This window comes from Platichthys flesus, chromosome 4 (genome assembly GCF_949316205.1).
Source record: "Platichthys flesus chromosome 4, fPlaFle2.1, whole genome shotgun sequence".
Taxonomy (NCBI): domain Eukaryota; kingdom Metazoa; phylum Chordata; class Actinopteri; order Pleuronectiformes; family Pleuronectidae; genus Platichthys; species Platichthys flesus.
The window spans coordinates 20,449,062-20,476,146 of NC_084948.1; the positions used below are offsets into that span (position 1 = coordinate 20,449,062).

At 44.1% G+C, this 27,085-nt stretch overlaps 1 protein-coding gene across 2 annotated transcripts; it reads left to right on the forward strand.

The window, feature by feature from the left end:
- Positions 1-637: 637 nt before the first annotated feature.
- Positions 638-26,852, forward strand: arhgap32a (Rho GTPase activating protein 32a). 2 transcript variants are annotated; one of them, XM_062385522.1, is made up of 22 exons: positions 638-916; positions 8,195-8,308; positions 9,187-9,292; positions 10,873-10,964; positions 11,238-11,322; positions 15,410-15,496; positions 15,579-15,716; positions 15,844-15,936; positions 16,789-16,911; positions 17,094-17,171; positions 17,530-17,611; positions 17,722-17,871; positions 18,286-18,388; positions 19,251-19,395; positions 19,794-19,876; positions 20,342-20,449; positions 20,593-20,738; positions 20,842-21,055; positions 21,674-21,825; positions 21,997-22,071; positions 22,176-22,850; positions 23,539-26,852. In XM_062385522.1, the coding sequence occupies exons 2-22, from the start codon at positions 8,220-8,222 to the stop codon at positions 25,788-25,790; spliced, it is 5,076 nt and encodes a 1,691-aa protein (XP_062241506.1). In that variant the 5' UTR covers positions 638-916; positions 8,195-8,219; the 3' UTR covers positions 25,791-26,852. The 2 variants fall into 2 exon arrangements, with proteins under 2 accessions (XP_062241506.1, XP_062241507.1); XM_062385523.1 differs by having other exon boundaries at positions 21,677-21,825.
- The last annotated feature ends 233 nt before the right edge of the window (positions 26,853-27,085 follow it).

The window sequence follows — 27,085 nt, forward strand, 5'->3', positions numbered from 1 at the left end:
TATGCTGGTAAAATAAATAGTAGTGGAAATAAACACTGAGGTCAAGTCCTCAAATTTGAACTTAAAAGCAGTGCTGGAGTGAATTTATATCCCAACACTGATATTAGTACATGTCGAACCGAAGCTGTTCTAAATGTTTGGTATTTTTTGCATTATAAAAGACAAATCTCAGTGCTTAGCTGAAAGAGACCCAAACATGGCTGAGATAAGTCAAACAGGGTCTCAGTGTGTCCTCCTGCAGAGAGAGGAAGCAGAAGAGCTGATTATCTTCCTCAGTGGACACACACAATGAGCTGATGTATTTGGATGAGTTGCACATACACACACACCAGTACTCACTCCTCTCACTGTTGCCATCCCACCTACTCCACTTGCTTATGTAATTCCAGTACCAAGCATTACCTAACACCACACTACACACGCCAGCTGGGGGCTCCTCGGGCTGGTATTGTCAAACAGGGGGTCCGTGCACACTCCCACTCCCACATTATGTTCAGGTCCCGGACTTTAGAGAAAAAACGAGCTGCAGCAGCCCCCTATCATCCGAGGCGCGGGCACGAGAGCAGATATGCGCGATGCCGCTAGTGGGTGCAGACTCCCAGCAGTCACACACACACACACACAGAGAGGGAGAGAGAGAGCGAGGGAGGGAGAGAGAGAGAAAGAGGGAGGTGGTGAGTCGGTTTCTGTTCTCCCACGCTTCCTCAACCATGTCTCAGCCGGGTCCAGTTTTCATGGTGAAGACCTCCGCGGATCAGCTGTAGCCTGACTGCGTGTATGTGTCCGTGGGTGTGTGGGGGTGGGTGCGTGTGTCCAGTCCAGAGATTGTGCGATGCTGACAGCATGTTCCCTGATCGAGGAGCTGAGCGCTGAGCAGCATAGAGGAGGCACAGTGGAGCTACGTGCGCGGTTACAGGTAGGCTGCGTGCGTGAGCCTGGTGTCTGACTGTCACTCTACCTCTGCAATATACATGCGTTTCAATCTAAGAATGTGTGTGTGTGTGTGTGTGTCGTCCAGGTATTAGGCATGTTGTGGGGACCTTAATCTGTGGGAGTCCACATAAGGTAAATCATTACATTTTAATGTTTTGAGGTTAGGTTCAGGTTTAGGTACCAGGGTCTGTTTTGGTTTAAGGTTAGGTTTAGTTGTAGATTTAAGGCAGGGTCTGGTTTGGTTTAAGTCAAGGTTGGGTGTATGTTAAGGTTAGGGTCTAGTTTGGTTTAATGTTGGGTTTAGGTGTATGTTAATGAAAGGGTCTGAAGTCTCGAAGACACCAACGTAATATCTTCTGAAGTCATGGGGACGTGTGTGTGTATGTACCTCCACCTTGTTGGGGACCATAGGTTTAGATCCTACAGAGCGAGGACATGTTGGTCCCCACAACCAAAACTGGTTGTTTAATGTCCAGGTAAAATTTAGGTTTGGATCAGTGTTGTGTTACAGGCATTTAGTTGTGAAGGTTCATTTGAGGGGGTAAGGTGCTGGGGAACACTAAGTCCGCACAAGAGTGGAAACACAGGTGGGTGAGTGTCTCGTTACAGCTGCCTGGTGATCTGTCAGGCCCAACAGGTCAGAGTACAGCGGTGGTAAACTCTATCCAAGTGTGACCGGGCTCAGGTTGTGTCAGCTGTAGAGGAGCAGGTGATTTGTGTCTGTTTGCACCACAGCTTATGACAACACTATTTTTCTGTCAGGAGAATTTCTGAGTCTTTTTTTTCTAGGAATCACTGAATTTGTAGTGGGTGGGAACATGTTTGTGGGTAGACCTGTATGATGTAATGCAATACTGTACAACAGTATTGCATGTACAGTATTGCATGTATTGTTGTACAGTACTGTACAATGGCTCTGCAACAAGTGCTACAATTGTGAGGCTTATTTAAATGTAAAATATTCTTTAAAGGTTTTAATTTATATTGTCTACTCTGAGCAAATATAAGAACTGTTCATGAAACTCTCTGAGGCTGTATGTTGGGTTCCATTAGTGTGGGGCCAAAATAACATGTTGGGTATTTTATTCAAACAATGATTTGATATATCATTGAAACCACTTTACGAACTGAATTGGAAACTATAATGGATAATCAAGTACTCATTCAGGTCATTCTTAAGCAAACGTTCCCATCCGTTTGTTGGAAGGTGTCTTGCTAAATGAAAGGTAAACGTAACGTATTTAATACTAGAAAGAAATGATTGTTTAGCAGTTAGACATAAAAATAAATCAGTAACGATTGGAGTCTCCACGGTAACTCTGGTTTTTCCAGTGTCCACAATTCCTGTTACCTGGGTCAAGCTAATGTTAGCTAGCAGGGAAAGCTACATGCTATCCTCTTTCAGTTTGGGTGCACAGTGACAGATTCATTTTTCTTTGTGCCGTACATTGAGCCTTCAGTTCCCTGCACTTTGGTTCCCCCGAGGGCAGAGAGAATTGCACAGTGAAAACTAAACCAATGCTAAAGGTGTAATTTTTTGAATTAGTAATTACATTGTTAAATCAGTATTTACCTCAAAAAGATAAGTTATAGCAAAAAAAATAGCTATCTTTTGCTTTAGGAAAGGGTTTGGGGTGTTTGTCCTACATTTTAAATAAAAATGTAAATTGTCAACTGTCATTAACAACATTTTATTAAGCCTTTCGTGGGGAAAGATAAACAAACACATAAGTTGGTTGATGGCACAATAAAAGCTAGTTTGTTATATCTAATGAGCTCAAAAGATGAATTGATCAGGATCGTCAGAAAAGAAAGGAAATTTGAATAGATAGATAGATAGATAGATAGATGGATACTTTATTAATCCCGTGGGAAATGTATTATTATTTCTGTCTTTTGTATAGCGAAAAATTCCCCAAATTCTAATTCTCCAGTTACACCAATGGCAGTGTTCTTTGCCCTTTGTAATATAGAACTAAATACTGTTGGTTATTTCTTTTTTTGACAAGCCATGACATTGACTTTAGCTTTAGGATATTGTCAGATATTCAACTGATCGAGAGCCCTACATTTTATTTTGAAGCCTATAGCCACAATAGATACTAATAACAATCTGTGTAAGGACGAAATAATAGCTACATGTTGTAATGCAGTCCATAACTGCCTCACCACAATTACTTGCCTCAGAAATAATCACCAGAGAGTTGAGCCAACTCAGACATAGCTGAACATAAGCATCACAAAGGTAGTAACTGTTGCAGGGATGTTGTATTGGATTGCATTCATCAACCGTGATCTCATATTACCGTGAGGGAATCTGTGTGACACTCAGTATTGAGTAAGTGAGCCAGTAGCAGAGTAGCATGAGTATATCCTCCAACACTACTGTCATTATCCAAAGTATTTGTATCAGGAAATCAACATTTCACTTTCTTTCCACATCATCAGTTGCTTTAGCGGTGTAGCAAATTTAGGCCTATACTTAAGAAATGTGAGCCCTACGTTGTCTTGCTTGGTGACAGACCAGCTTGTTGATTAAATATTTGGGTCTTTGTTGTCAACAACTTAATCGGCCTGCTGTTCACCCTGCCCTTTGCCCTTCATTTGGGATCACAGTGATTCTGAGTGCTGCAGGACAAAGATTGAGCGGTGACACTGACTCAGATGAAATAAAAGTTAATCTCACTCTGGTACATTTCAAGAAGATTAGAGGATCATATGACCCCCTCCACACACACACGCACACTCACACCCACATACACACCTCCTCCTCCCTCTGGAAGTGACCAAGCTTCAGTACAGATGGTTGATTTTAGGAATGTTTTTGGGTTGTGACTCAGGCTCAGACGGCAGCAGGTGTCTGAATCCTGCGTCACCGCCTCAGGCAGATTGATGGTGATGATCTGTCAAAGCCCTTGGTCAAAGGTTCCTCTTCGGTTTTGTTTCCCTCCTCGCACTCGTGTTGCCTCATCCTCAGTCTGGAGGAGCATCCAGTCACGATGGACTGGAGACCTGCTGCCATGGCAACCGCAGGCCTTTCTCTACTGCGTCTCTGCTTGTGTTGTCTCCATTCCAGAGCTAAGAGCGAGAGCATGAAAACCAACTTTCCTCTTCTTGGGGACATGCAGCAAAATGAAGATATGGTCCAGTTAGAGCTGCACTTATCAATATTTAGTTTAACCATAGATCATATGGCTATTTATATGTGAAAGGGGAGACGCAGGGCTCGTAAAGATGAACCCACAAAGGATTTTCGACCGACTTTGCATTTCGTCGCAGCTGCGCAGCTCTTTTGGCTCAGTCTAACTGCTCAAATCTGCTTAGTTCCAGCTAAAGCAGGGCTAATAACCATCTATACACTACCCACGCTGCAAATGACTCACTCAAAGCCACTAGCTGGTCAACATAAATAAGCAAAGGACCTCTGCTTTGAGAAAAGGCCTAATACAATCTACCAAATCTAGTAGCTCATAGGCTATCCTCTCATGATGAATTAGCCTCTCAGAGATTCAGCCAAGATTTTGGGGCTTCCCGCGTAGACGGTGGTTATCCGGACCAAGACTCCATCTTTCATTGGCCATTCACTGTTTACTGTCCACAGACTCAACACAAGTTTAATATTACTCCACATAAACACGAAGAGCGATATTTTCTGTTTGCGTTTTAGATCCACACGACATTTGGACTAATCTCTATTAACAGCTATCTGCACATGGATGCATATAAATGAAAAAGCTGAAAGCAGAATCTTTTTGGTCAATGTGTTAACCCGCTTTTGCTCCTCACATGCACTGTTTACCTGCGGGCAACTAAAGTCTGTTAAAACCAAAAGACCAACCAGCCCCCAAATCTGGTCCCTTGCCTACAGATTCTGCATATTCACATGCATTATCTGTTTATAGAGGTTGCAGTCGATCTTAAACAGTTTACCAGAAGTCTTTTGATGTCATTGCAATTCCTTTGGGCCAGTTGCATGTAATTGTGTTTTTGTTGGAGTCTGTGCTGTCAAACCCTGATGAAGAAAAAGGTGAAATTAAAGTTTTCATAGTCCCTCTTCTTCAACCGTACGTCCTCCCTCCTCTCATTTGTGACTCACTTCGACACATCTGCTGTGTGTTTTTTGCTACAAATATGTAGGCAGCCATGCTTCCTGTCAACACACTTGCTGATAAGTGGATTCATAAACAGTGTGTGCAAGATTGTGTAGGCTGCCCTATTTTTTCTTGAAAACGGCATGTAGGTCATAAGATAGCAGGGAGACATCTTTCTGTGCTGCTCCAGGCTCCTGACATCAGAACAACGTATCCGCCTTTAAAGTGTGACAGGTAGACGTCTTTCCTATCCCTGCATTTGGATTGGTTAAGATTAATACGTTGACTATGACTGATAAAGAGTTAGTGGAAAGATGATTTCCTGCCGTGTGCAGTGTTGGTTCCAGGCCTTCTAAATTTAAACCACTGTCAGATGATGAGATGTTTTGTTACTTGGTTCGAAATACTTTTGTTGTTTCTTGCCTATGATTTTTAACAAAGTCAGCATACGCCACCAATTCCCCCCTGCCTTAGATCATGTCACCGACATACAGAGTGAGAGCACCTCCTAAAACTGACTTTTCTTTACAATTGTGACAATCGCATTTCCAAAATACTCCAAACAGAGACAGAGGGGTGCTTGTATATTTTCCTCTCTGCTGTATTCAGTTCATCTCCTGCAAGGTCTTTCAGATAGAAACAAAAGACCATGACTTCTTTGCCAGGCGGGCAGCTCTAAAGCTCACAGCTAGTTCAGCCTCCTCTGCAATGTGAAGTACAACATGTTCCTACACTTGAAAAGACTCGCTGTCTGATGTGGTACAATCAGCAAGGTCGGCCATTGTACTGTGTACCACGCCACGTTTTTTATCATCGCATGCAGCCACAGGAAATATCTGTCCTCCGCTATCACCACATAGTCAAAATATTACACATTTAGCAATGGTAATCACCATATTTGAGTCATACAAAGAGACAGTAATTATATTATGAAGAATTCCTTTTCTCTCGTCTCATTCGCACATACATACTTTCACCCATTGCGTAACTCCTCCAGTATCTCATATAGTTTCTGTCCTGATGACATGCAGCTTTACTTCTCAAATTCAAAAACCTCACCACCCTTAACGACCGTCTGAATTCCGTTACAGGAATTGTTGCAGATCGCTCAAATAAAATCTCACCTCCTACACATGTAAACGATTATATAGCATTTTAATCAGCTAGGCTATTAACTGAAAGTAGTTGTAAATCGCACACCCCCCAATTATTGGCCCCCTTCATTGGTTTCTGCTCAAATAAACTATGGCCTATAAAACTATATAAATTACATACACATCCCTTCATGATCTGGCCTGTTCATATATATCAGAACTGTTGAGCCCCTTATTGTAGTTGTTGGCCTCTGTAATCTTCTCGTCTTGGCATTTTATCTGTTCCCCAACCCCATATTAAATCTAGAGGTGACCATCCTTCTAAGGTTGTAGCTTCAAGCATTTAGAACATTCTTCGCTTCAATGCTGTTTCTGTATAATCCTCCTTTAACTTATTGCTATATCTTAGTCTTTATATAAATATTCTGTTTGCCTTTCATTTTCTTTATTTGGGTCGTGTATTTTCATGACTTTTATTTGTAATGTGACTTTTTTATATTTGTATATTACCTTTTAAGCACGTTGTAACAGTGTATTTTTCTAAAATTGCAATATAAATAAAATATTATTCTTCATATAACATATAACAATGTTTCCCCAAACGACCCCCCCTATACAACAGCACTTTCTGAACAGGCAATTAATTAGCTCCCTGTGTAATGCACATGCTCTCCTCTGGCAAGGTTGTGGTGTCTATTAGAGAGGAGATACAGTACGAGATGGGGATAGAGTGGAGTCCGATCCGGCCTGTATTCCTGTCTGCCTGCTCACATTCTGCTGAGTCAGGGGGCTTTGTGGAAGTCAGTCAACAGCAACTCCATGGGGCTCAATGCCAGAGGGGCTGGTGGGAAACTGCTACTACAGCAGCGCTTGGTGCTGATGAATCTACTCGTAACTCCCATCACGTCCATGTTGCTCAGCAGACCTGCTCAAGGGAGCGAACAGGTTAAACCACCTCCATGTTGGACGTGTATTTATAGTGCTGTAGCTGGCCCTCTGGGGTTTGAGCCGGGCCTCTTCTTTGTGCCCACATGCCCTGAGGTCATTGTCTATAGCTAAGCACCCACGTACGTTTGGACGCTAGTTATGGGAAGACTATGGAGGAGCATTGTGGAGAATCTAGTTTCACTCCATCAGGACATTTCTCCTCTTTGTTTACAGTACATAAAGAGAAGAGTAGTAGTGTGTATGGAGTCTGGTAGAAGGTGAGAGATAGGGGCTGTCCCGGTATCAGTCTCTTAATGGATCAGATATGATCCACCTAGTTTGAAGCAATTTGATTCCACACAACATTATTTAGAAATGTGCTCCATGTTAGCTGTTATTATATTTAAAATGCTCGAATTTACAATTAATAAATCATGTAAAGCCGGTTGTAGACCTGGGTATTTTAGGTCCCTTTAACCTATAAAGATCCAAAAGCTTTGAAAATATGCCAGGGTGCATGAACACCTTTATTGAGAGGATTGCTAGTATGGACCAGTAAATGCTAATTCAGGTGTGTGTGTTGTACAACATATGAACGTCAATGTGGTTTTGCCTGACATGACGGGAGTTGAATTTCATTTAGGGATGAACTATTATTAAAACACTGGTCAGAAAATTTATACTAAAAGTGTGTCAAATGGGGAAACATTAAAAACATTCAAAACATTGAGCGTTAAAAACGTTAAAAGCAAATACAACCACATTAAAGCTGTATATTTTAATCCAGCGACACGCACTGAAGCTGCTGTCTTGACATTTCCTTTGAGGAGGATACGAACGTGTTAAAGATAAAACATGGCAGTGGGGCTGTGATAGAAGGAATCTGATATTCTCATGAAAACATCCCATGAATTTGCAGCCTGACGTACATTAGCCCTGAAGCAGCCCCCTCACTGTAGCATGATGTCATCGCTCATTACAGTCTGGGCTCCGTGGATCCTAGCCTTGAGTCGGGCACGATGCAGCCTCATGTGGGTTACTGTCGGGCGGCTTCATTCTACATCCTCCCATCTTGTCCTCTTATACCCACCCACCTCCCTTTCCCTCGCACTGACTCCCTGTTTCCCTCCCACTCACGTTTCTCTACAGCGGGCTGTTGCAGCAGGGCGGCATCATGGAGGCTGGATGTGTGGTTGCCGCGGTGATTGAGGATGCTGCTTCAGGACCCCGGGGAGAACCAGGAAGTGGTGACGTCCTTGAGGGGTGAGCTACTCTCTTTTTCCCTAGCTTTGTGTCAGCTGATGTGAATTATGTAAAAGGATACACGTGCACACGATAAGATGTATGTGTAAGTGCTGCGTGCCTGCCTCCCTGGTCATTTATATGCATGTGTGAATGAGATGCTACATGAATAAAAAGACAGAGTGATGTGATATTCAGGGTTAAGACATGACCCTGTTCTCAGAGCCATAAAGGAAAACTGTAAACCTCCCTCAGGTCGAAGCTCATTCAGATTCCTGTGAATTCACATGTGTCACAGATGACTGTCCTTCTGTGTCGTCCTGATCTCATCACGCCCGAATCTCGCTGATGAAATCCGAGGCCTGTCTCTCTCTCCTCTCTTTGCTGCTCATAAACGTTGACCTGAATGGACCTCACCCTCCACTCCTGTGTACATTGAGTCACATTTCAAGTGGAGGTTTTTTGTGAAGCGCTCCCTCGTGGGTGGATTCCCTTTATGATTATCTGAATAGACGAGCTTTGCTTTTCCTGAGCGCACACAAAAGGCGCCGTGGCTTTTTTTTGACCTCACGGAAGATGCAACCATTTTGCAGACTTACCCAAGGATGAATTCACTGCATTTTACTCCCATCTAGCCATGATTGGTACAGAGGATTATACTCTTATATGTTACTGGTAATGCCACAGTCTCAAACACCACAGTATAAGTATAACATGTTTCTGTGTCTTGCTGTTACAATTTCATGATTTCTCAAGCTACATTTACTGAATTCATCCCCCTCAGTTGCTCCCCCTGGTGTGTTTTAAAACAAACTACAAGGCTTTTTTAAAACCTCTCAATACATGGATAAGGGCATGTCACTTCTTTAGTTTGATTCCTGACCTGTGTCCCTCTGCAGAGATGTGCAACCATCAGCTGACGTAGACAACGACGACGCCTTACCTCAACCCAGCAACAACAATCCTCCAGAGAAGAAACAGCCACAGGAGACATCCACTGCCATGGTACACACGCACACACACACACACACACACACATACAAACACACACACTTTCTGACTCATGACCTACAGAAAAGAAGACATACATACACCGATGGACATGTCATCTTTCTTCCACGAGGATGCATTTGTCATGATTCACACGATGAGTTCACAGAATGTGATTTCACTAAAGTCACGAGGCAGTCACAAGAGTCATTACTCACAGTGAGAAAAGTGTGGACGGGTGTAAATTTGGATTTGAGGACATCTCACCTGAGTGTGATGCTGTGTCTGAAAACTGCAGTGAACAGGAACTGACCTCCCGTTGTTTAATGTGAGGTACAGTACATTTTTACACATGCTCTTTTCTTTAATAAGCTTTTTTTATTTAGATTTCAAATTGTACATCATCTTGCAGACCCGTCGCATCTCCACAAACTATCGAATGTAATTTAAACAGATATAAACAATACCGATTTTAATGATAATACTTATAGACAAACATGTAGAAAAAGTAGAGGCCGCACATATATTTATAAAACCATTATTTGCCTTATTTCCCTTCACTTAACGCTCACTTTGCATAATATGAACTTAATCTGAAACAAATCACACATTACAGTACAAAAACACCTACATTAGCATAACAAGCTAAAACATTACAGTTACAGAATAGAATAATGTAATATTAGCATAACATTGTAATGACAAAGGATTATATCATTTTACAGCTGCATTATATATAAATAGCTCAAATGTATCATGCTTTCTAACCCTAACCCTAGTATTACAACATAAGAATAATTTGAGAAAAACATTATCATCGTATATCAACAAAATAGGCGCCCAAGTGCAGTGTTTTTATAGACATTTTAACGTTTTTAGTTTTAATGGCAAGATTGATTAGTTATCAATCTGAAATATTGGTGTGTTTCGGCCTTGCTGCATTAAAGTGTCAGATCTTTCATATTTATGATGTTCTACCCTTTTAGGACAAGAAATTAAAATTAAGGAGAAAAGTAGAAGTTGCTGCTTAATCCTTTCGGGAAAGTTTGCAAAAAATGGAATTCAAGTTCATTTTCTGAAACAAATGTAGATATGTTAATATAGCGTGTATGTATGGATGTATGTCGTTACTAAATTCCAAACAATATTTTCCGTTACGTGTAATAGCAAATAATGATATAAATCAGTAATTTAATTCAATATGTACTCAGGAGTGTCTGAATCACCAGGTAAATAAGTGGGAACAATCCCTAAAATCAGCACCTCCCATAAATGAGATAACATCATTGTGTGTAAAGAGTTGGTGGGAATTAGCATGAAATTACATCTTAATATAGGAACACACAGTTTAACATAATAGTTTAACTTGTAATAACATTAGTGCAATATAACACATTGTCTGTTATTATCTACTGTGTATCTAGGTGTCAAACACCCAAATTCACTGAGACACCAGACGTTTGCTTCTTGTCTCTTTCGCTGCACAGTCATGGTTTAATGATCAACACAGTTACTCTAACATGTAATCTCTGCCTCAACAGTTACCCTGTGACACTTAGTGATGTTTGCTCTCTCTCTCTCTCCCCGTCTGGCAGGTGGGGAGCGATGATATCGCGGAGCCTCCAGCCGAGCCGCTCCTGCGCTCCTGCGTCAGCACGGCCAGCATGAAGGTCAAGAACATGAAGAAGTAGGTGCTCCCTGTGACAGTGGTGCTGCTATTATGGGCTGTAAACCAGGGCTCCTATCCAGGCCAGTGAAATGAGGACCTATAAAACGATGGGCGCGACTCACACAGACAGAGTCAGCCAGCTGCGGCGCTAACACAGCTCTCACACACACAGGACCAATCTCTCCCTCCCTCTTTCCCCTCTCTTGCTCTCATTCATGTCTCCTTCTCTCTCCATCACCCTGACACTGTGTTGAATACTGATGTGCTGCTGTTGTGCTGTGTGTTATTCAGGCTGACGTTCCCCAAAGGTCACTTCCCCAGGTTGGAGGAGTGCGCCCATTTCCACTATGAGACTGTTGACTTTGGCAACGTTCAGGTGAGAAAACTAAAAACTTAAAACTTGCACTGCATCAGAATGTTTTCTTAGTTTAGAGCTTGTTACTTTGGCTAGAGTGCAGCCGCCAAAACCCCCTGACTCTGGAAATGCAAAGTGGCAACTGGTTAAGTGTCCCTGACTTTTCTGGAGAGTCCCACCTTCAATATGTCAGTAGTATCAGTGTGTTGCCTTATCAGGACGGGTCTATTACAGAATATTATTAATAGTATATTAAAGTCCCATCGATCAAACCTCTGTAAAACTGTAAACAAGCCTTTTTTTATCTCATTGATGATGTCTGTCGGTGACTAAATCCAACCTAGTAGTAGTTTCCTGGATAAACAGCTGAGTCTACCTAGAAACTAAAGTTGAGGTGACTCACTCGAAATCTGAAAAAAAAACACAATAGGGGAGAGAATACACTTGTATTACTACTGAGTGTAGATAGCAGTAAATACTATACTGTGGACAACTTCCAAACTAGAAAGGCACTCAGTTAAACACATCTATATCATACATATCACTTTCTATATTTAATAGTGTTAATTTAGAAGAAAAAGTTAATAGGTCTGATGATCTAAATTGTTTATTTGTCATATAACATAGTTAACAAAAATTAAAACTAAACTCTTTTGAGCACATACCTCCACCAAGCCCCTACAGTCCCCTTGAATTCAATCAAGCCACACACTCATAAATATCAGTCCAATAAAATGCCAGATTTGTGAAAATCTGGCATTCAAAATTATGAAAAACATCCAATCTTGAAACGTGAAAGAAATTCAAATATTCCTGAACACGCTCCCTGATCTGGATTTGTACCAAAACTGAATGGCTTCTTCCCTGAACCACACGGCATCCTGACACCAAGTTTCATGGTTATCCATCAGGTACTTTTTTGCGTTATCTTACAAACCAACCAACAAACAAGATGACAGGAGTGAAAACATGATTAAAATATGAATCTTCCCCTTAATTAATCCGCACTAACATTGAATTGGTTCTTCACAGGCCCCATGCCTGAAAACTTAGTTTAGCAGAAATCGGTTTTGTGGCTTTTGCATGATCCTGCAAACAAATAAAGAAGTAGACCTATAAAAAAACATTAGAAAAACATGGGTGGAAACATAATCTTGGCAAAGGTAAATATCGTCACTCTAGAAACTGGTCCTCCATTTTGTTTAAAACCGAAACATTCATCTATCAATGACAGATGATCACCCGAGTCCATATTTGCATTAGTGATGAGTAGCAGTGAATTTAAACTAGTTGCTCAGTCATGTGTGGAAGTGGCTTTTACCCGCCTGGTTAGGCTCGGGTGCAGCTCAGTTTGCTGGCCAGCAGAGTGCAGCAGTCCTCCCTCCACAACCAGCAGCCGCCTGTGCAGCAGTTTAACACTGAAGAGCTGGAGCAGTGCACGCTCGCTGAGGGGGCTGCATCCCCCACGTGTGCCATTAAATGGACCACAGTGCAGCGGGCAGGACGGGACTTGAACCCACGGTCGGGCTCACCCTGTTGGGTAAACGTCCGGCTGCGGTTGTGAGAACCTGTGTGGCTCAATCGTCAGTGTGAAGGGGATGAGAGAGCAGGGCATCGGTATCAGTGACCTTGACAGGATCCACAGGGACAAGGAAAGCTGAGCCGGACGAGAAATATGAGTCACTGATGCGGAAATCTGTTCACGCTGCCTGTGCGTACACACACGGACACAGAGCAGGCACACGCCACTGCAATTTATTCTTATTTGGGTCTGTTGGTTTTTTGAATCTTGCGAGATTAGTCCTCTTGAATGGTATCTCCCATGATGCCTTTGCCTGTCTGCACATTGGGAGACCGTGGCGGCAGGCTGAGAGGGAGTGAGGGAGGGAGGGAGGGAGGGTACTGATCAGGTCTCATGTACCCTGCACACAGAAAAGCACAAGGACAGCCGACTGTCTCTGTCTGCAGCCCGGCAGATTCCTCTCCAGATTATCTCCAGTCTCGCCTTGAGAGTGGAATGAATGAGAATTGTTTTGAAATGAAGAAGGCTCGTCCATTTATCTCGAGCTTCTCTGCCCCGGAGTGATGGATGAGCCTGTGCATCTGTGTGTATGTGTGTGTTTGTGTGTGTGTGTGTGTGTGTGTGTGTGTGTGTGGATCCCATTCACTGCCAAGCCCACTTTTCCCACAGGAGGAAGTAGTAGTGAGAGGGAGGGAGGGCAGGATGGTGATGTGGGGGGAGGGAGGCAGAGTGGAGGAGAGGGAGGAGGAGGGGTTGGGGTGGGGGGGATGGAATGAGGGAGGCAGGAAGGGGGGTAAGACGAACACTGGGAAGCATCCTCTCCTCATATTTTCTGCCTTGAATAGCGCAGTGAGAGCGCGGTGATCCACAGCCCCCGTCAATGAGCATTTAAGGTGCGGCGGCAGACAGGGGACGGCAGACAGGGGACGGCAGACAGGGGACGGCAGACAGGGCGAGCGAGGAGCGACGTTTAGACCCGGCTGCCCTCGGCCGGGGGTTGGTCTCGCTGGAGGAGCTGACTGCAGCTGCACACAAAGAGAGAAGGAGAGAGAGAGAGAGAGGGGCAGAGCCACGTCCTCCAGCTGCGGATGGATATGCCAGATGCCTTAGTGGCAGGTAACAAGTACGTGTGGGTGATTACGTATTAATATTCAGCTCCTGGTTGCAGATATTTATGAATAAGTGACTCGATGCAGATATTTGTCCCGTGCAGTGTGCGGGGGTTTGGCTGCACGTTGTGGAGGGGGAGGGATCTTTGAGGTGTGAGCATCACAGAGAGAGGAAGTGATGATCAAGGAAATGCTAAGATTTTTCATTTCATATTGAAACCGGATCTTTTTTTTCTTTGTTTGTTTGTTAATTCAATAAAAGAAGCTTTTTTTTGTATCCGTAATTCTCTGTGTGATCCTGCTTCTCATCATCCCTTTGGCCTCTTGACCCCCCCATGCCAGTACTTTAATTTAGCTGTTCGGATTGGACAGCTCCTGCCAACAAATCCCAGCTCTTTCATCACGACTTAGTCAAACAGCACATTCTCACTCCTTGGTTCTTTGTGGGTCTGGTGTTGGTGTATCAGTGTTGAGCAGTAACTAGGTCGCTGTGTGTTGTGTAACTGTGTGTGTGTGTGTGTGTGTGTGTGTCTGTGTGTGTGTGTGGATGCGCTGAAGTTATAAATAACCAGAACTTCACTTTGCTTCCAGGTCTTTGAAGTGTCGTTTTTCACTAATGTCGATCGACGTATTCCCAAACTCCTGCCAGGCTTTGATCTGTGTATAGAATATCAGCGAGGCCAGTAAGAAACCTGTGTGGTATCTGCGACGCCTCCAAGCACCCCCATACATCTCAGCAGCTTATGTATTATACATTTCATGGTGCAGGATTTATGAAGAAGTGAGAATATGAATCACCAATGTGTTGGCAGCCGAGCAAAAATACTTATTTACTCCAAAAACTTCATCATGCTGGCATATCCATTAACACATCTGTCAGGAAATGTAAAGGAGGTCATTACAAAATAAGAAATGTATCCTATTTCTCTAAAAGTGTCCACCCATCCTTTTCTCAAGAAATTGTTGACACTGCCAAGGAGGTTTATGATTCCATTCTACCTTTGTTTGGTTGGTTGTTAGCAGAATTACGCAAAACCTACTCAAATGACTCCTCTGATATTGTTTTGTAAGGGTGGTGGACGTCCCAAGGAAGAACCCATGAAATTTTACTTTATTAAATGGGGCATTTTTCAACATTTTCCTTAATTTCTTAGAGAATAATTCATGGATCTTGATGGGAAAAAATCCGGCATGTTTAGGTCTGGCTGCAATTTGGTGCATTTCTATTTTAAATGTGGATTTCCTAGAGAGGGTACGGTATGCTCGCTCTGAGTTCTAGTGTCGCTGGAGTTTAAAGGTTTCTATTCTCTAAAGAGGTTTTACTATTTAATGGCAAAATGGGGTTGGACATGAGGGTTTTTCTTGTTTCACAGGTCACATACAAAAAGGTCTGTTTAACTATTCGCATCCATTATTTAGAATAGGGGCCGTCTGAATATGAGCTCCTTCTTTTTTAACTGGCCCTTCTCTTTGGTAGTTGGCCTTCGCCGAGGGGCCGAGTGAAGGACCAAAGGCTGGTCCGGACTCCAATGAGCTGGTCTTACTGGTCCAGATCACCTGCCAGGTACCATCACGTGCTGCATGCGTGAAACATGTCAGATTGTCAGACATCGTCTCCAGTGGTTTTCAACTCTTTTGTCCTTCAGGGTAAAAACTGGCTGGTGAAGAGATCCTACGAAGATTTCCGGGTGCTGGACAAACACTTACATCTGTGTATCTATGACCGTCGCTACTCCCACCTCACCGAGCTGCCACGATACGACTCGTTAAAGGACTCTGTGGAGGTACCGAACAGATACACGGGCTTTATCTGTGATCTTATCACATAAAGTACTTAATGTCACAGATTATAACTTATATAATGAACTGCTTCTCTGTGTTGTCGCATTACAAACTGTTGTTTCTCTTCAGTCAGTGACAGATATGTTGGCCACCTACCTGTCCCGCTTCTCCGCCATCGCCGACAACAAGATCAACTGTGGTCCGGTGTTGACATGGATGGAGGTATCAGCTCTCATTATTCACTCTCCAGAAAATAGACCCCGTTGTTTAGCTCTCACTTTTTAATACAGAGATTTATTTTTAAATGAAAGTAAATGCAGCTGATGAAAACAAATAGAAATTTAGCTCAGGACAAATTTGTTTCGTCGTGTTTATTTTATTTATTTATATGTTCGAACTATGAGCTTTTTCTCAAGGGAGTTTCTGCTGTTTTTAATTTGTTGAATTTTTTAACTAACGGGGGCATGAGTTCAAAACCCTTGTGTCTTCTTTGGTGTAAAAAGATTTTCTTTTAAATCGACCACATATTGTTTTAAATATATCATTTTCTTAGTAGTAATGCTCTATGCTGATTAAATGATAAAAAAAAAAAGGTTAGACAAAACAGTATCATAACAAACGTATCTTTATCGTATATCCTGTCGGTGTCAACTTTTATAATAATGACTTTGTTTATATTGCATCTTTCAAAATAAAGTTACAAAGCACTTTATGGTAGAAACTAATTTGGTTAAATGCTCTGCAGCAGCATTCTGTTTAAGTATATATATATATGAATATAAAAGTTATTGCTTCGACCTTTTTGCATTGTTGTGTGTTTCATCTCCAGACAACTTTGGGGACGTCCAATTCTTAATTTAAGCAAAGCAGGAAATACTGAAGGGAACATCTTTGGTGTCAGGTTTTACGGGATCTCACAGTTAACTGCCTAGCGATGAAAATCAATATTATGTCCAAGTGATGAATGAAACTAGATTAGCAGCCTCTCCCTGATACCAGTCTTTCAAAGCTCGAAAAGACATGAAATCAAACTGTGCTGAGGACATTACCTCAAAGGCAACACTTTGCTTTCAGATCGACAACAAGGGAAACCATCTGCTGGTGACTGAAGAGGCCTCCATCAATGTCCCCGCCATCGCCGCCGCCCACGTCACCAAACGCTACGCGGCCCAGGCCAGCGACGAGTTGACCTTCGAGGTAAACCTTCAAAGACACGTCGCTCATCACCAGTCACCCATTTTTATTATCTGTCGCCAGCTCTTTCATGTGTGAGCATTCATATTTCAGTGGAGGGTTTGCACATGCGTATACCTGATCCCCATCGTCACGTATTTTTGAATGTGCTCGGCTGTGATCGCTCTGTTCTCACTGTGACGCAGGTCGGGGACATCGTGTCGGTGATAGACATGCCTCCTAAAGAAGACACGGGCTGGTGGAGGGGGAAACACGGCTTTCAGGTGAACCATCTGCTGCAGTCACAGCTTCAATCCACTGACATGCTGGAGACCAGAGAATTCACACTGCCTGGTTTCCCATTTGTTCCTTTTGAATCCACATATTTCAAAAATCAGCGTAGCAAATAGAATCTGCACCGGAGGAGGTTTGACACAATAAGAATATAAAGCAGGGGATTTTCAGCCTGAGGCGACTTGTACCCTGATGCTCACTGACCTACTTCTGCACCTTCACCCCACAAGAGTCTCCTGCAGCACTGAACGCCCAAACTGGCATTTTGAACTTACATGTCTATCACCCTCTCTCCCTATCTCTCTCTCTCTCTCTCTCTCTCTCTCTCATCTCATCCTCTCTCCTCAGGTCGGCTTCTTCCCCTGCGACTGTGTCGAGCTGATAAATGACAAGATGCCCCCCAGTGTTCAAAGCTCTGTGCCGAAGCCAGGTACTCCTCAGTGTGCGTCTGTCCGGCTGCTGATGACTTATTTAGCTTTCACTGCTAGAAAAACAGTCGGATTGATTTAAAGTGGCTGTTATGTGTGTCATCTTCATCAGTGTGTAAGAAGCACGGCAAGCTGGTGACGTTCCTGAGGTCTTTCATGAAGTCCCGGCCGCCGCCACAGAAGCTGCGGCAGCGTGGGATCCTCAGGGAGCGCGTGTTCGGCTGTGACTTGGGGGAACATCTCCACAACTCAGGACATGAGGGTAAATTGTTCCTACTTCCTTTTTTAGTCATATTCTTAACTTTCATTGCGTAATTCTTATCAGCTGAAAGTTCAGAAGTTGAAAATACCTCATGAAGGGACTTTCCAGTGAATCTGCTGCCTCTACAGGCCTGGATCGAGAATGCAGAGGCCAGTTTATATTTCGCCTGCACATCTTTAAGATGTTTACTCTAACAGGAATGAATGGTGCTTTTTGCTAAACTGATTAATGCACATTTGGTGCAGTAGTGTGAGTTTACAGCGACAGGCTCATTGGATTACCTGGATTCACTAAAACTAAACCACAGGGAATTTGTGTAAATAAATCCTAAACTGATTGTGGCACAGTGCTCACACAGCCCTGTGTTTGTGCTTTACAGAAACAGTTCTCCTGACTCTTTGTTGTGTCCTTCAGTTCCACAGGTCGTTAAGTGCTGTGCTGACTTCATAGAGAAAAATGGAGTCGTGGACGGAATCTACAGATTATCTGGAATCTCCTCCAACATCCAGAAACTGAGGTTTGTGTCTCTTTTGTTATTCTGCTGTTGTGATTATTAACTGATCGTCTTCAAACACCCCGGTCAGATTGAGTCTCTGTGCACTTGTATCATCTTTGGGAAAGACGAGATATACCTGCTGTCTCTGCCTGTGGTGTTTCCAGGGTTATTTTCTATGAGGCTGCTTCACCTTATTTGAGGAAGTATAAATAATTCTTGGACTCACATAATCCTTCATATCTATTGTACTTGACAGGTTTGACATATCATTCATTATGGTCTTAAATAACTTTAATTTGATTTGTTTAAACTTAAAGAAGCCCTGGTTAACATGATGTACTAACAAGCACTGATACAAAGCAAAAATAGATTCATCATCAATGTGATGGATGTTGTTAAGAGTGGTTTGGTTGTTGAGACACTTCTCTGTAAGGTCCATCAAATACAGTTTGAGTCACATTGTGCGAGTTGAATTGCTGAAATGACTTTTTTATGCTCGCCAAGTGGAATTAATGAAATATCCTTGCATCAGATCCCATTACATAAACAGGAGACACAGTCTGAAGTGGAGCTGACAGCCAATTATAAAGAAGCTCACATATAAAAACGTTTTGACTGGTTTGTTGTTTAAGGAAAATGAAAAATACCTAATGACATGTTGATATTTCTCACAGTTTATACTCTTAAGGGCGTTAAGGACATTCATTTCTCAACGAGTATGGAAGAATATTATTAGAAATGACAGAGATGGAAATCTGTATGTACAAATTGGTGCAAATGACCAAAAGTAGCTTCTTCTCGAGCGTTCATGCTGACAGAAGGGCGGTAGGATGACTTCCCACACTGTTGTCTATAAATTATTCTTCTCTCTGTCTCCTTCCAGGCACGAGTTTGACTCTGAACAGATCCCAGACCTGAGCAGAGAGGTCTTCAGACAGGACATCCACTCCGTGGGCTCCCTCTGCAAACTGTACTTCAGGGAGCTGCCCAACCCGCTGCTCACCTACCAGCTCTACGAGAGATTCTCAGTAAGAACCAGAGCAGGGAAACTGGGGCATGGATTTAAGGAGATGGGTTTGAATTCATAGGAATAGAAACTGGCGTCGCTGCCAAGCAATGTGAGGAGAAAAAGTTTTGTAGCACAAATTTATGGTTACTTAGGGATAACAAAAAGAAACAAAGAAATTACTTAAGAAATTGGGCTTTTTTTGAAGCGCTGCTCAGAATGAGGTCACTGCATTATACTGAGCTTTCCAGGAACAGCAGGGGATGTGCATGCTGAAACCAAATTGAAGATTAAGATGAAACACTGGCTGCTGTGAATATAAAGGAGAAAGCTAAAGAGAGCGGGAATTTTAAGACGACTCCCTCTGCTGTGATATCGGCCTCTCGGTGATGTGTGTTTTTTTGTCCTCTGTCGACACAGGAGGCCGTGTCTGCAGCCACGGACGAGGAGAGGCTGGTCAAAATCCACAATGTCATCCAGCAGCTGCCTCCTCCACATTACAGGTCAGGTTTGATGCTCACTGCTGCATCCTGGTGGCTTGGTAGGGGAATGTTTGATTTCTAGAAAAAGGGAGTGATGCGTAGGAACTTAAAAAACAGAAACAGAGACTAAACATAACTCAGAAAAGAACAGACAAAAAACTATAAAAACGAAAACCATCACCACACCAAAATCACACAAAAAGACACCAATTCAGACCAATATATACTATCACAACCTATACATACAATGTGATACACAACAGTCCTGCTCTTCATCAACACTTTAAACATAGTTCCTGCAATGTGACATTAATTCTCCTACAGGATACACTGAACTCACCAGTTTTGTTTTTATCTGCTTCTGATTTGCTGTGTTGGTGACCTTCCCCTATGACCCAGAATTTTACATTCCCATCGTCTACAATTGATTATTTTGAAATGAACAGGTGACTTTTATTTTAAATAGTTGCATTTCTCTGTCGACAGGACTCTGGAGTTCCTCATGAGACATCTGTCGCGCCTGGCCACCTTCAGCCCCATCACTAGCATGCACACTAAGAACCTGGCTATCGTCTGGGCACCTAACCTCCTCAGGTGACTGTACCCCTCTACATCATCATCTTTCTGCACGTATCGCCCTGTTGGCACTGCCGCTTCACTCTGTCAGGCTTTCTGTGGCAGTGAACTGGGGCATGTCTCAGTGGTGCAGAGGACTCAAATGGGTTGTGGTGTTTCAGGTCCAAACAGATCGAGTCGGCCTGTTTCAGTGGCACGGCGGCGTTCATGGAGGTGCGTATCCAGTCGGTGGTGGTGGAGTTCATCCTCAACAACACGGAGGCGCTCTTCAGCCAGAAACTCAACGCCATCATAAGGGAAAGCACTGGTAGGTCATGTCCAGTTACCCCAGTAAAAGAGGTAACAGAAAATAAAACAAATCAGGGGTTGTATGAAACTCTAATGCCTTTAATCCAACACACCCACTCCAGGTAACAACACCATGTCCAGACCGAAGTCCCTGCTGGTCTGCTCCCCGTCCACAAAGCTGCTCTCTCTGGAGGAGGCCCAGGCTCGTACTCAGGCACAGCTGGGTTCCCCGGCCACCACCCCCTCCCTCAGCCACAGCGACTACATCGAGGTCGGGGAGGGACCCGGAGCTCTGATGGGCAAGTTCCACACGGTCATCGAGCTCCCGATGGAGAGGTAGATTTATGTTTGTCCTATTACTCAACATGTCATTGTTTGTTATTTGAGCCATTCGATCAGATTGCTTTAGAGCGAGCAATAAATAATAAATAATAATAAATCATTAGTTGACTATAAATTAGTGGAGAGACGGACAACAAGTTTGATGTCATTCATCTCATTCAGGAGTCTAAAATGTCAAAATTTGACATCTGAAATTAATCAAAAGTGAGAATTTGACACTTAATTTGTTTGTGATCTGTTAGTCAGGCAACAAACAGTACTTGTGTCACCTTAGACTAAATGTAATCACTTTTTTTCAAGGCTCCCTTGAAGACTAGATGATTAATCAGATTGGAATATTATAATGGGGTTTAACTAATAATTATGTCAGATTTGTTTCCTCAAAATCCAGGATTTGTTCAATGGGATATCAATGAAAATGGGTTTCCTTGGCACATGTTGAACAAAATCTCGATGCGGTAGTTCCTGTGCAACAAACCAATACTGACGAGCACATAACCTTCTTGGCGGACATAATAGATACAATTGCATTGTTGTTGCTGGTGTCCGTTGACTTGTTCTTGTGTTAGCTGAGACAACAGGTGTCGAGGATGATTTGTTTCTGTGTTGAAGCAGCAGGCGACCTCCTCCTGCGAAGGCCAAGAAGTCTCCTGTGGGGAACTGGCTCTCCTTTTTCCACCTGGGCAAGTCCCATTCTTTGTCTAAACGTAAACTGAAGCGACACCCCAGCGAGCCTAATGAGATAAAGAGCATTGCACTGCCAGGTCAGATCACCGCTGCTGTTAAAGTCGCCAGAAAACCTGTGCTTTTTTTATTTTCTGCCTTTCTTAAATAATTTGTCAACCTCCTTAAATTAGACCATATGTGTTGACATGCTCTCTAAGAGGTGATGTTTGCTTTTAACGTGAATGAATAAGTTGTTGAAACACTTGCAGGCGGACGAGGGGATGGCGGCACTTTACGTTCAACCAAGAGTGAAGAATCACTCACCTCTTTGCACAATGTGGAAGGTACAGTATCTGTTCACTCAGATCATTCTCTGCACTTGGATTATTTCATCTGTTTATTAAGATTCAGTCTATACTGAACATATGTTTGTTTTTTTAAATCCCAGGGGAACCTCCAAGTTACCGTCCCCTCAGACCTCGTTCGACCAGCGAGGCCCTCTCTGCCCTCGGTAACGATGACCTACGGCGTCCTAGAAGTAAAGACGAGAACAAAACCCACCCTCTCAATGAGAGTCATCATGGTGCTGATCGTGGCTACACCGCCGCGTCCCTTTCACCTCCACCCCAGGAGGACGAGCTCGACCTCTCTCCGCCGGATGCCGGCATCTATACTCTGGACTTTGACCCCATGTCTTTCCAGTGCAGTCAGCTTGCAGCGACCCCTGGACTGCAGCGCAACAGGGACGGAAACAAACAGAGGAAGAGCGCAGGTTGCTCCAGTGAATCTGAGCCAATCTCTTCTCCCAACAACTACATCAGCTGCTCTCAGTCACCGGATATTAGCCCGGTTCTCGGTAAAGGTGGGAAGAATGTTTCCTCCAAGCCGCTGTCTCCTAAACTCAGGAAGAAGTCATTTAAGACACTGGCAGACGTTCGGACCGCAGCCACCTCCCTGCCACCCCTCCCCTCCTCTTCTCCCCCAGTGCTGAGACGTGGCGCTCCTTCGGCAGACGGAAAGCAGCCGAGAGTCTCCTACCCTCACTGCAGCCCGCTCAGCACGGCGAGCCAGGCATCGGCCCTGACCGACCTCAGCCAATCTGCACAGAACCTGCCAGATCCAGGTCAGTCCCACTCCTCTGTAGAGGGATAGTTCACCCAAATATTTAATTTCACTCATCATCTACTCACCATAATGCGGATGGAGGGCTGGGTTGAAGTGTTTCAGTCCACAAAACACTTTCAGGGGTCAACGGCATTGCAGACCAATCCAATACAACTGAGGTAAAAGGTGACAGATTCTTCAAACGTAAAAAAAAACGTCCATTTACACTAAAAACATTGTGTAAATGATCCGTTTAGAGTTGAAAGTGAATGTCAGGGCTTACAGATGCTTGGATCTGTAAGGGTTAGGGTTAGGGTTAGACACCCCCGGAGCAGTATGGAGACATTTTGTGTTTACCTCTGTTGTTTTCTTAAGTTTGAAGAATCCGTAAGCATTTATTTAAATTGTATTGGATTTGACTGCAACTCTGTTTAGCCCTGAAACTCTAAAAGTGTTTTGTGGACTCAAACACTTCCCCCACCACATCCATCGGCATAGTGGCGAGTAGATAAAGAGAGAATTTTCATTTTTGGGCAAACTATCCCTTTAATATCATGCAACATTTACTCCTTAGAGTTAATTTCTATTTATATAATAATGCACTTTGTAGTTTCTTATGAAAGCTTCTGTGTCTTGTCCCATCATGTCTTACCATAGCTTTGTTTGTCCTGTCATACTGTAGCGTTGTTTGTCTTATCCCTCCCCAGGAACAGATAGACTTATGAGTTCAGTGTCTGTTCTCCCTCCTCACCCTCCCTCGACGAGTGCTGCCCGCAAGTTGGCCCTGGCTCTGGCCGAATCTGCCCAGAAGGCGAGCAGTGTCTCCCAAAGACGAAACAACTTCCCATCGTACCCGCTCCAGAGACATGAAGCCTGCCACGCCCAGGACAGACCGCCCCGGCCCTCCGTTCTCGATCTCAACATGTACCCTGACGAGTACTGCGGCCCTCGTGTCTCCTCTTCGGTTTCCCACTGGCAGTCATCGGTGCACGGCCCAGTGGAGACCCGCTTCTGCCCTCACCCTGTCCATTTCCCAGCCGCACACCTTCGCTCGGGGGGGCCTTCACAGGTCACTGACGCACAGGAAAGCGGCTGCAATTTCACACCTAATGTGAGCCCGCTCGGGTCAGGCAGTCTGGAGGAAGGCAGTGCAGAGAGGAGGGACCGGAGGGAGGAGAAGCAGCTTCGAGATATCAGACAAGCAGAGCCCACCTATCAGAGCGTTGGTGTTTCAACACCCACTCAACCTGTCTGCTCAGCTCAGAGCCCAACAACTTCTCCCGTGTACGTGAACACAGACTCTACCAACGTCTTTAATTTCCGTGCTGTTCTGGCCGAGACGTCCATGCCTGCCTCCATCGAGCAGGTCTTTCCCCGGCCGGTGCAACCCTCCTCAACTCACAGCTACAGCCCAGACGAGGACAGACCACTGGGTATTGTTGATGATGTCTACAGTAATCATCCTCACCATCATCATCATCCTCATTGGCCAGTACAAGCAGGACAAATGCCCGCACCTCACTGCCCTCGGCTCAACGCCCTGCCACGTCACCTATCAGGACCTAAAAGCCTGTACAGGCAATCCTCTGAAAGCCGCTACAGCACTTTAGGTCTGAGGCAACCTTTGTCCCCTCAGTACAGACGTTACCGCAGAGAAGAGCACCTTACTGGTGGCTGCCACAGGCAACCGGACCAATGGCAGAGGCCAGATGATAGTGTATTTGGGCATCCGGCCATCCGGAGGGCTCGTTCCTTCCATGCCCCACAGATTAGTCACTATGAGCTGGCAGGGACTGAGGTCCTGCCGCCGGACACCTTGTTTTACGTCGAGCAGAAGACGAGCCAAGAAGCGCCCTATCAGAGGCTGATCCAGACCGGCATCCACCCTCTTCGGCTGCAGTTCGACAACACAAGAGCTGAACCCCGCTACTCCGCCTTCTCCGATATGAACCAAATAGATAGTTCCCACTATTATGTAGAGCCCTACCGGCAAAGCAGTGCACGACACAATCATTCTTATATCAAGCGTAACGGCAGAGAAGGCGCACCATCAGATTACTACAACTACTCTCCGCAACATATCCCCCCCGTGAACAGGGAGCTCTACATAGAGAGCAGGGACACGGTTGTTTACGAGACGAGAGACGCAGACGCTTTTGAGAGAGTCGTATATCAGCCGGTCCGGAGTCAATCCAAACGTAAGAACACGTCTCCAGCCGTTTCTCCATATGAGAGTCCCGTCTCACCGACAGACATGATAAACAGAGACATAATGCACACGAGGAGTAAGTCCGACCCTGGAAACGCCTGCCTCCTCTCCGCCGACAGGACAGAACATGATGCTACATCTCCGACATCCATGAGGTCTCGGCACGCGGGCCCCGACGCCACTAGCCAGCCGTGCGGCCAGCAGTCAGCTGCAGAGGTGGGTCCATCAAGGCGAACCCAGCATCAGGCACCGCTTCGTAAAATCCCCTCACTCCCAGAACGAGACGGTCCTCACCTCAAGAACACGGAGCACATGGACAGAAGCCACTCACGAGGTCCTGACCAGGGTCAACCGATGATGACCCACGCTGCCAACAAATACCCTGGGGTTGTGAAGCCCAGCATCCTCAGGAGACCCGGGCGGTCACAGAGCACCCGAGAAAATCGCCACTACTATCACCACCACGCCAAATCCCCTCTGGATGCCGAACATCCGGGATCCCTATCGACTCAGCTCAACAGAAGGACTCAGAGCACTAAAGTCAGGCCAACACAATACGACCACATGAAGGAGTATTACGCAGCTCCCAGGCCTAAACCCACAAGATCTGGTAAAGCCATGGCTGGATATTTGCCCGGCCAGGGCTGCTTGTCCCCCCGCGGGCACAGACTGCTGTCCAAGGCTCTGGGTCAAGAGGGCTTTTGTCAGGCTGCACTGAGATCAGAGGCCGGGGTCTACGAGGGATTCTGACCACTGGTTTACATCGGAATCTCCATCAATTCGGGGCCAAAGGAGAACCGCACTTTAAACCTCTGCCAGACCAACAGACTGTTGCATTGAAAGTGTGTTTGTTTGAACCTCCAGGAAGCTGCTAAAGGAAGTGTGCAGTGAGGCTGCTGCTGCTGCTGCTGGGGTTCCGCAGTGTCGCCATCATTGGTTGTTTCATTTATTGCAAGCAGCTCTTGCAGACTTAAAAGGGAACAAATTAATCGTACGCAGATTTTTGTCTTATATTTAGAGATTTTTGAAAAATAACAGTAAGAGAGGGCATGCTCAAGAAAATTATGGCTTATATATATTTTATTTAACGTCTAAATAACAAGCTGAAGTAACAGGTTTTATTGATATGATTTTAAAGTGCGTATAGGAATGTGTATAAAGCAACATTCATTTTAAATGTATTATATTTGTATAAAATAACACACAGCTAACACGTGGCCAATGTACTGTACATTTTGTTTTCTATTCTAGTCTGCTCAGACGTCAACAAGCACTTTGGAGGATAACTGTGTATGAAACACGCTGTCTTAACGTGGTGTACATGAAGCCTCTCCATATACAGTCTATTTTTGTTCTGTAAGAAATGGCTTGCTCTGAATAATCTGTGAATTAGCACTTTTTGGGGTGGGGGGGTGGGTAATGGATGATAACCTCATGGTTTCTAACTTTTCACATATTTCTTTCACAACATTGTGTGATGCGATCGCAGCATCACAATGCGAGTGCTATGATTTCCTTGTCAAAGCTATCGTGGCAGAATCCGCTCAACATAATTCCAATTGCGCTCATTCGGTTCGGTGAAAAAGTGTATTTTGTATGCCAACGTGGTTTTTGTCACAAAAAAAATATCTTTCCCCTTTTCAGGGGAACTTTTAACAACGTGGTGTTTTACATGAACTTTGATGTTGTTTTATCCATTAAAGTTGCTATTTCAAACCCAAACATGTAGAAGAGGATATTCTGTTAAGATATGTTACAAATGCGTTATTTTAGTGAGAGTCTTAAAAGGAAATAAAGATATATTGACAGTGATTATAGTTTGTCGAACTCTTGTGTCATGGGTTTATTTTAAAGAGAGAATTTGAGATGTACATACAAGTTGGGATGAAACTAGCTTTTGATCCATTCTTAATATCACACCTACTATGAACCTACTACTAAAAACTATTGAATAAGAATATGGCTTGTGTTACGTAGAGAAAAGCCATGTGTTATGATTATTAGGAACTTATTTCAAGGGCCAATGATGTATATGTTTATTTATA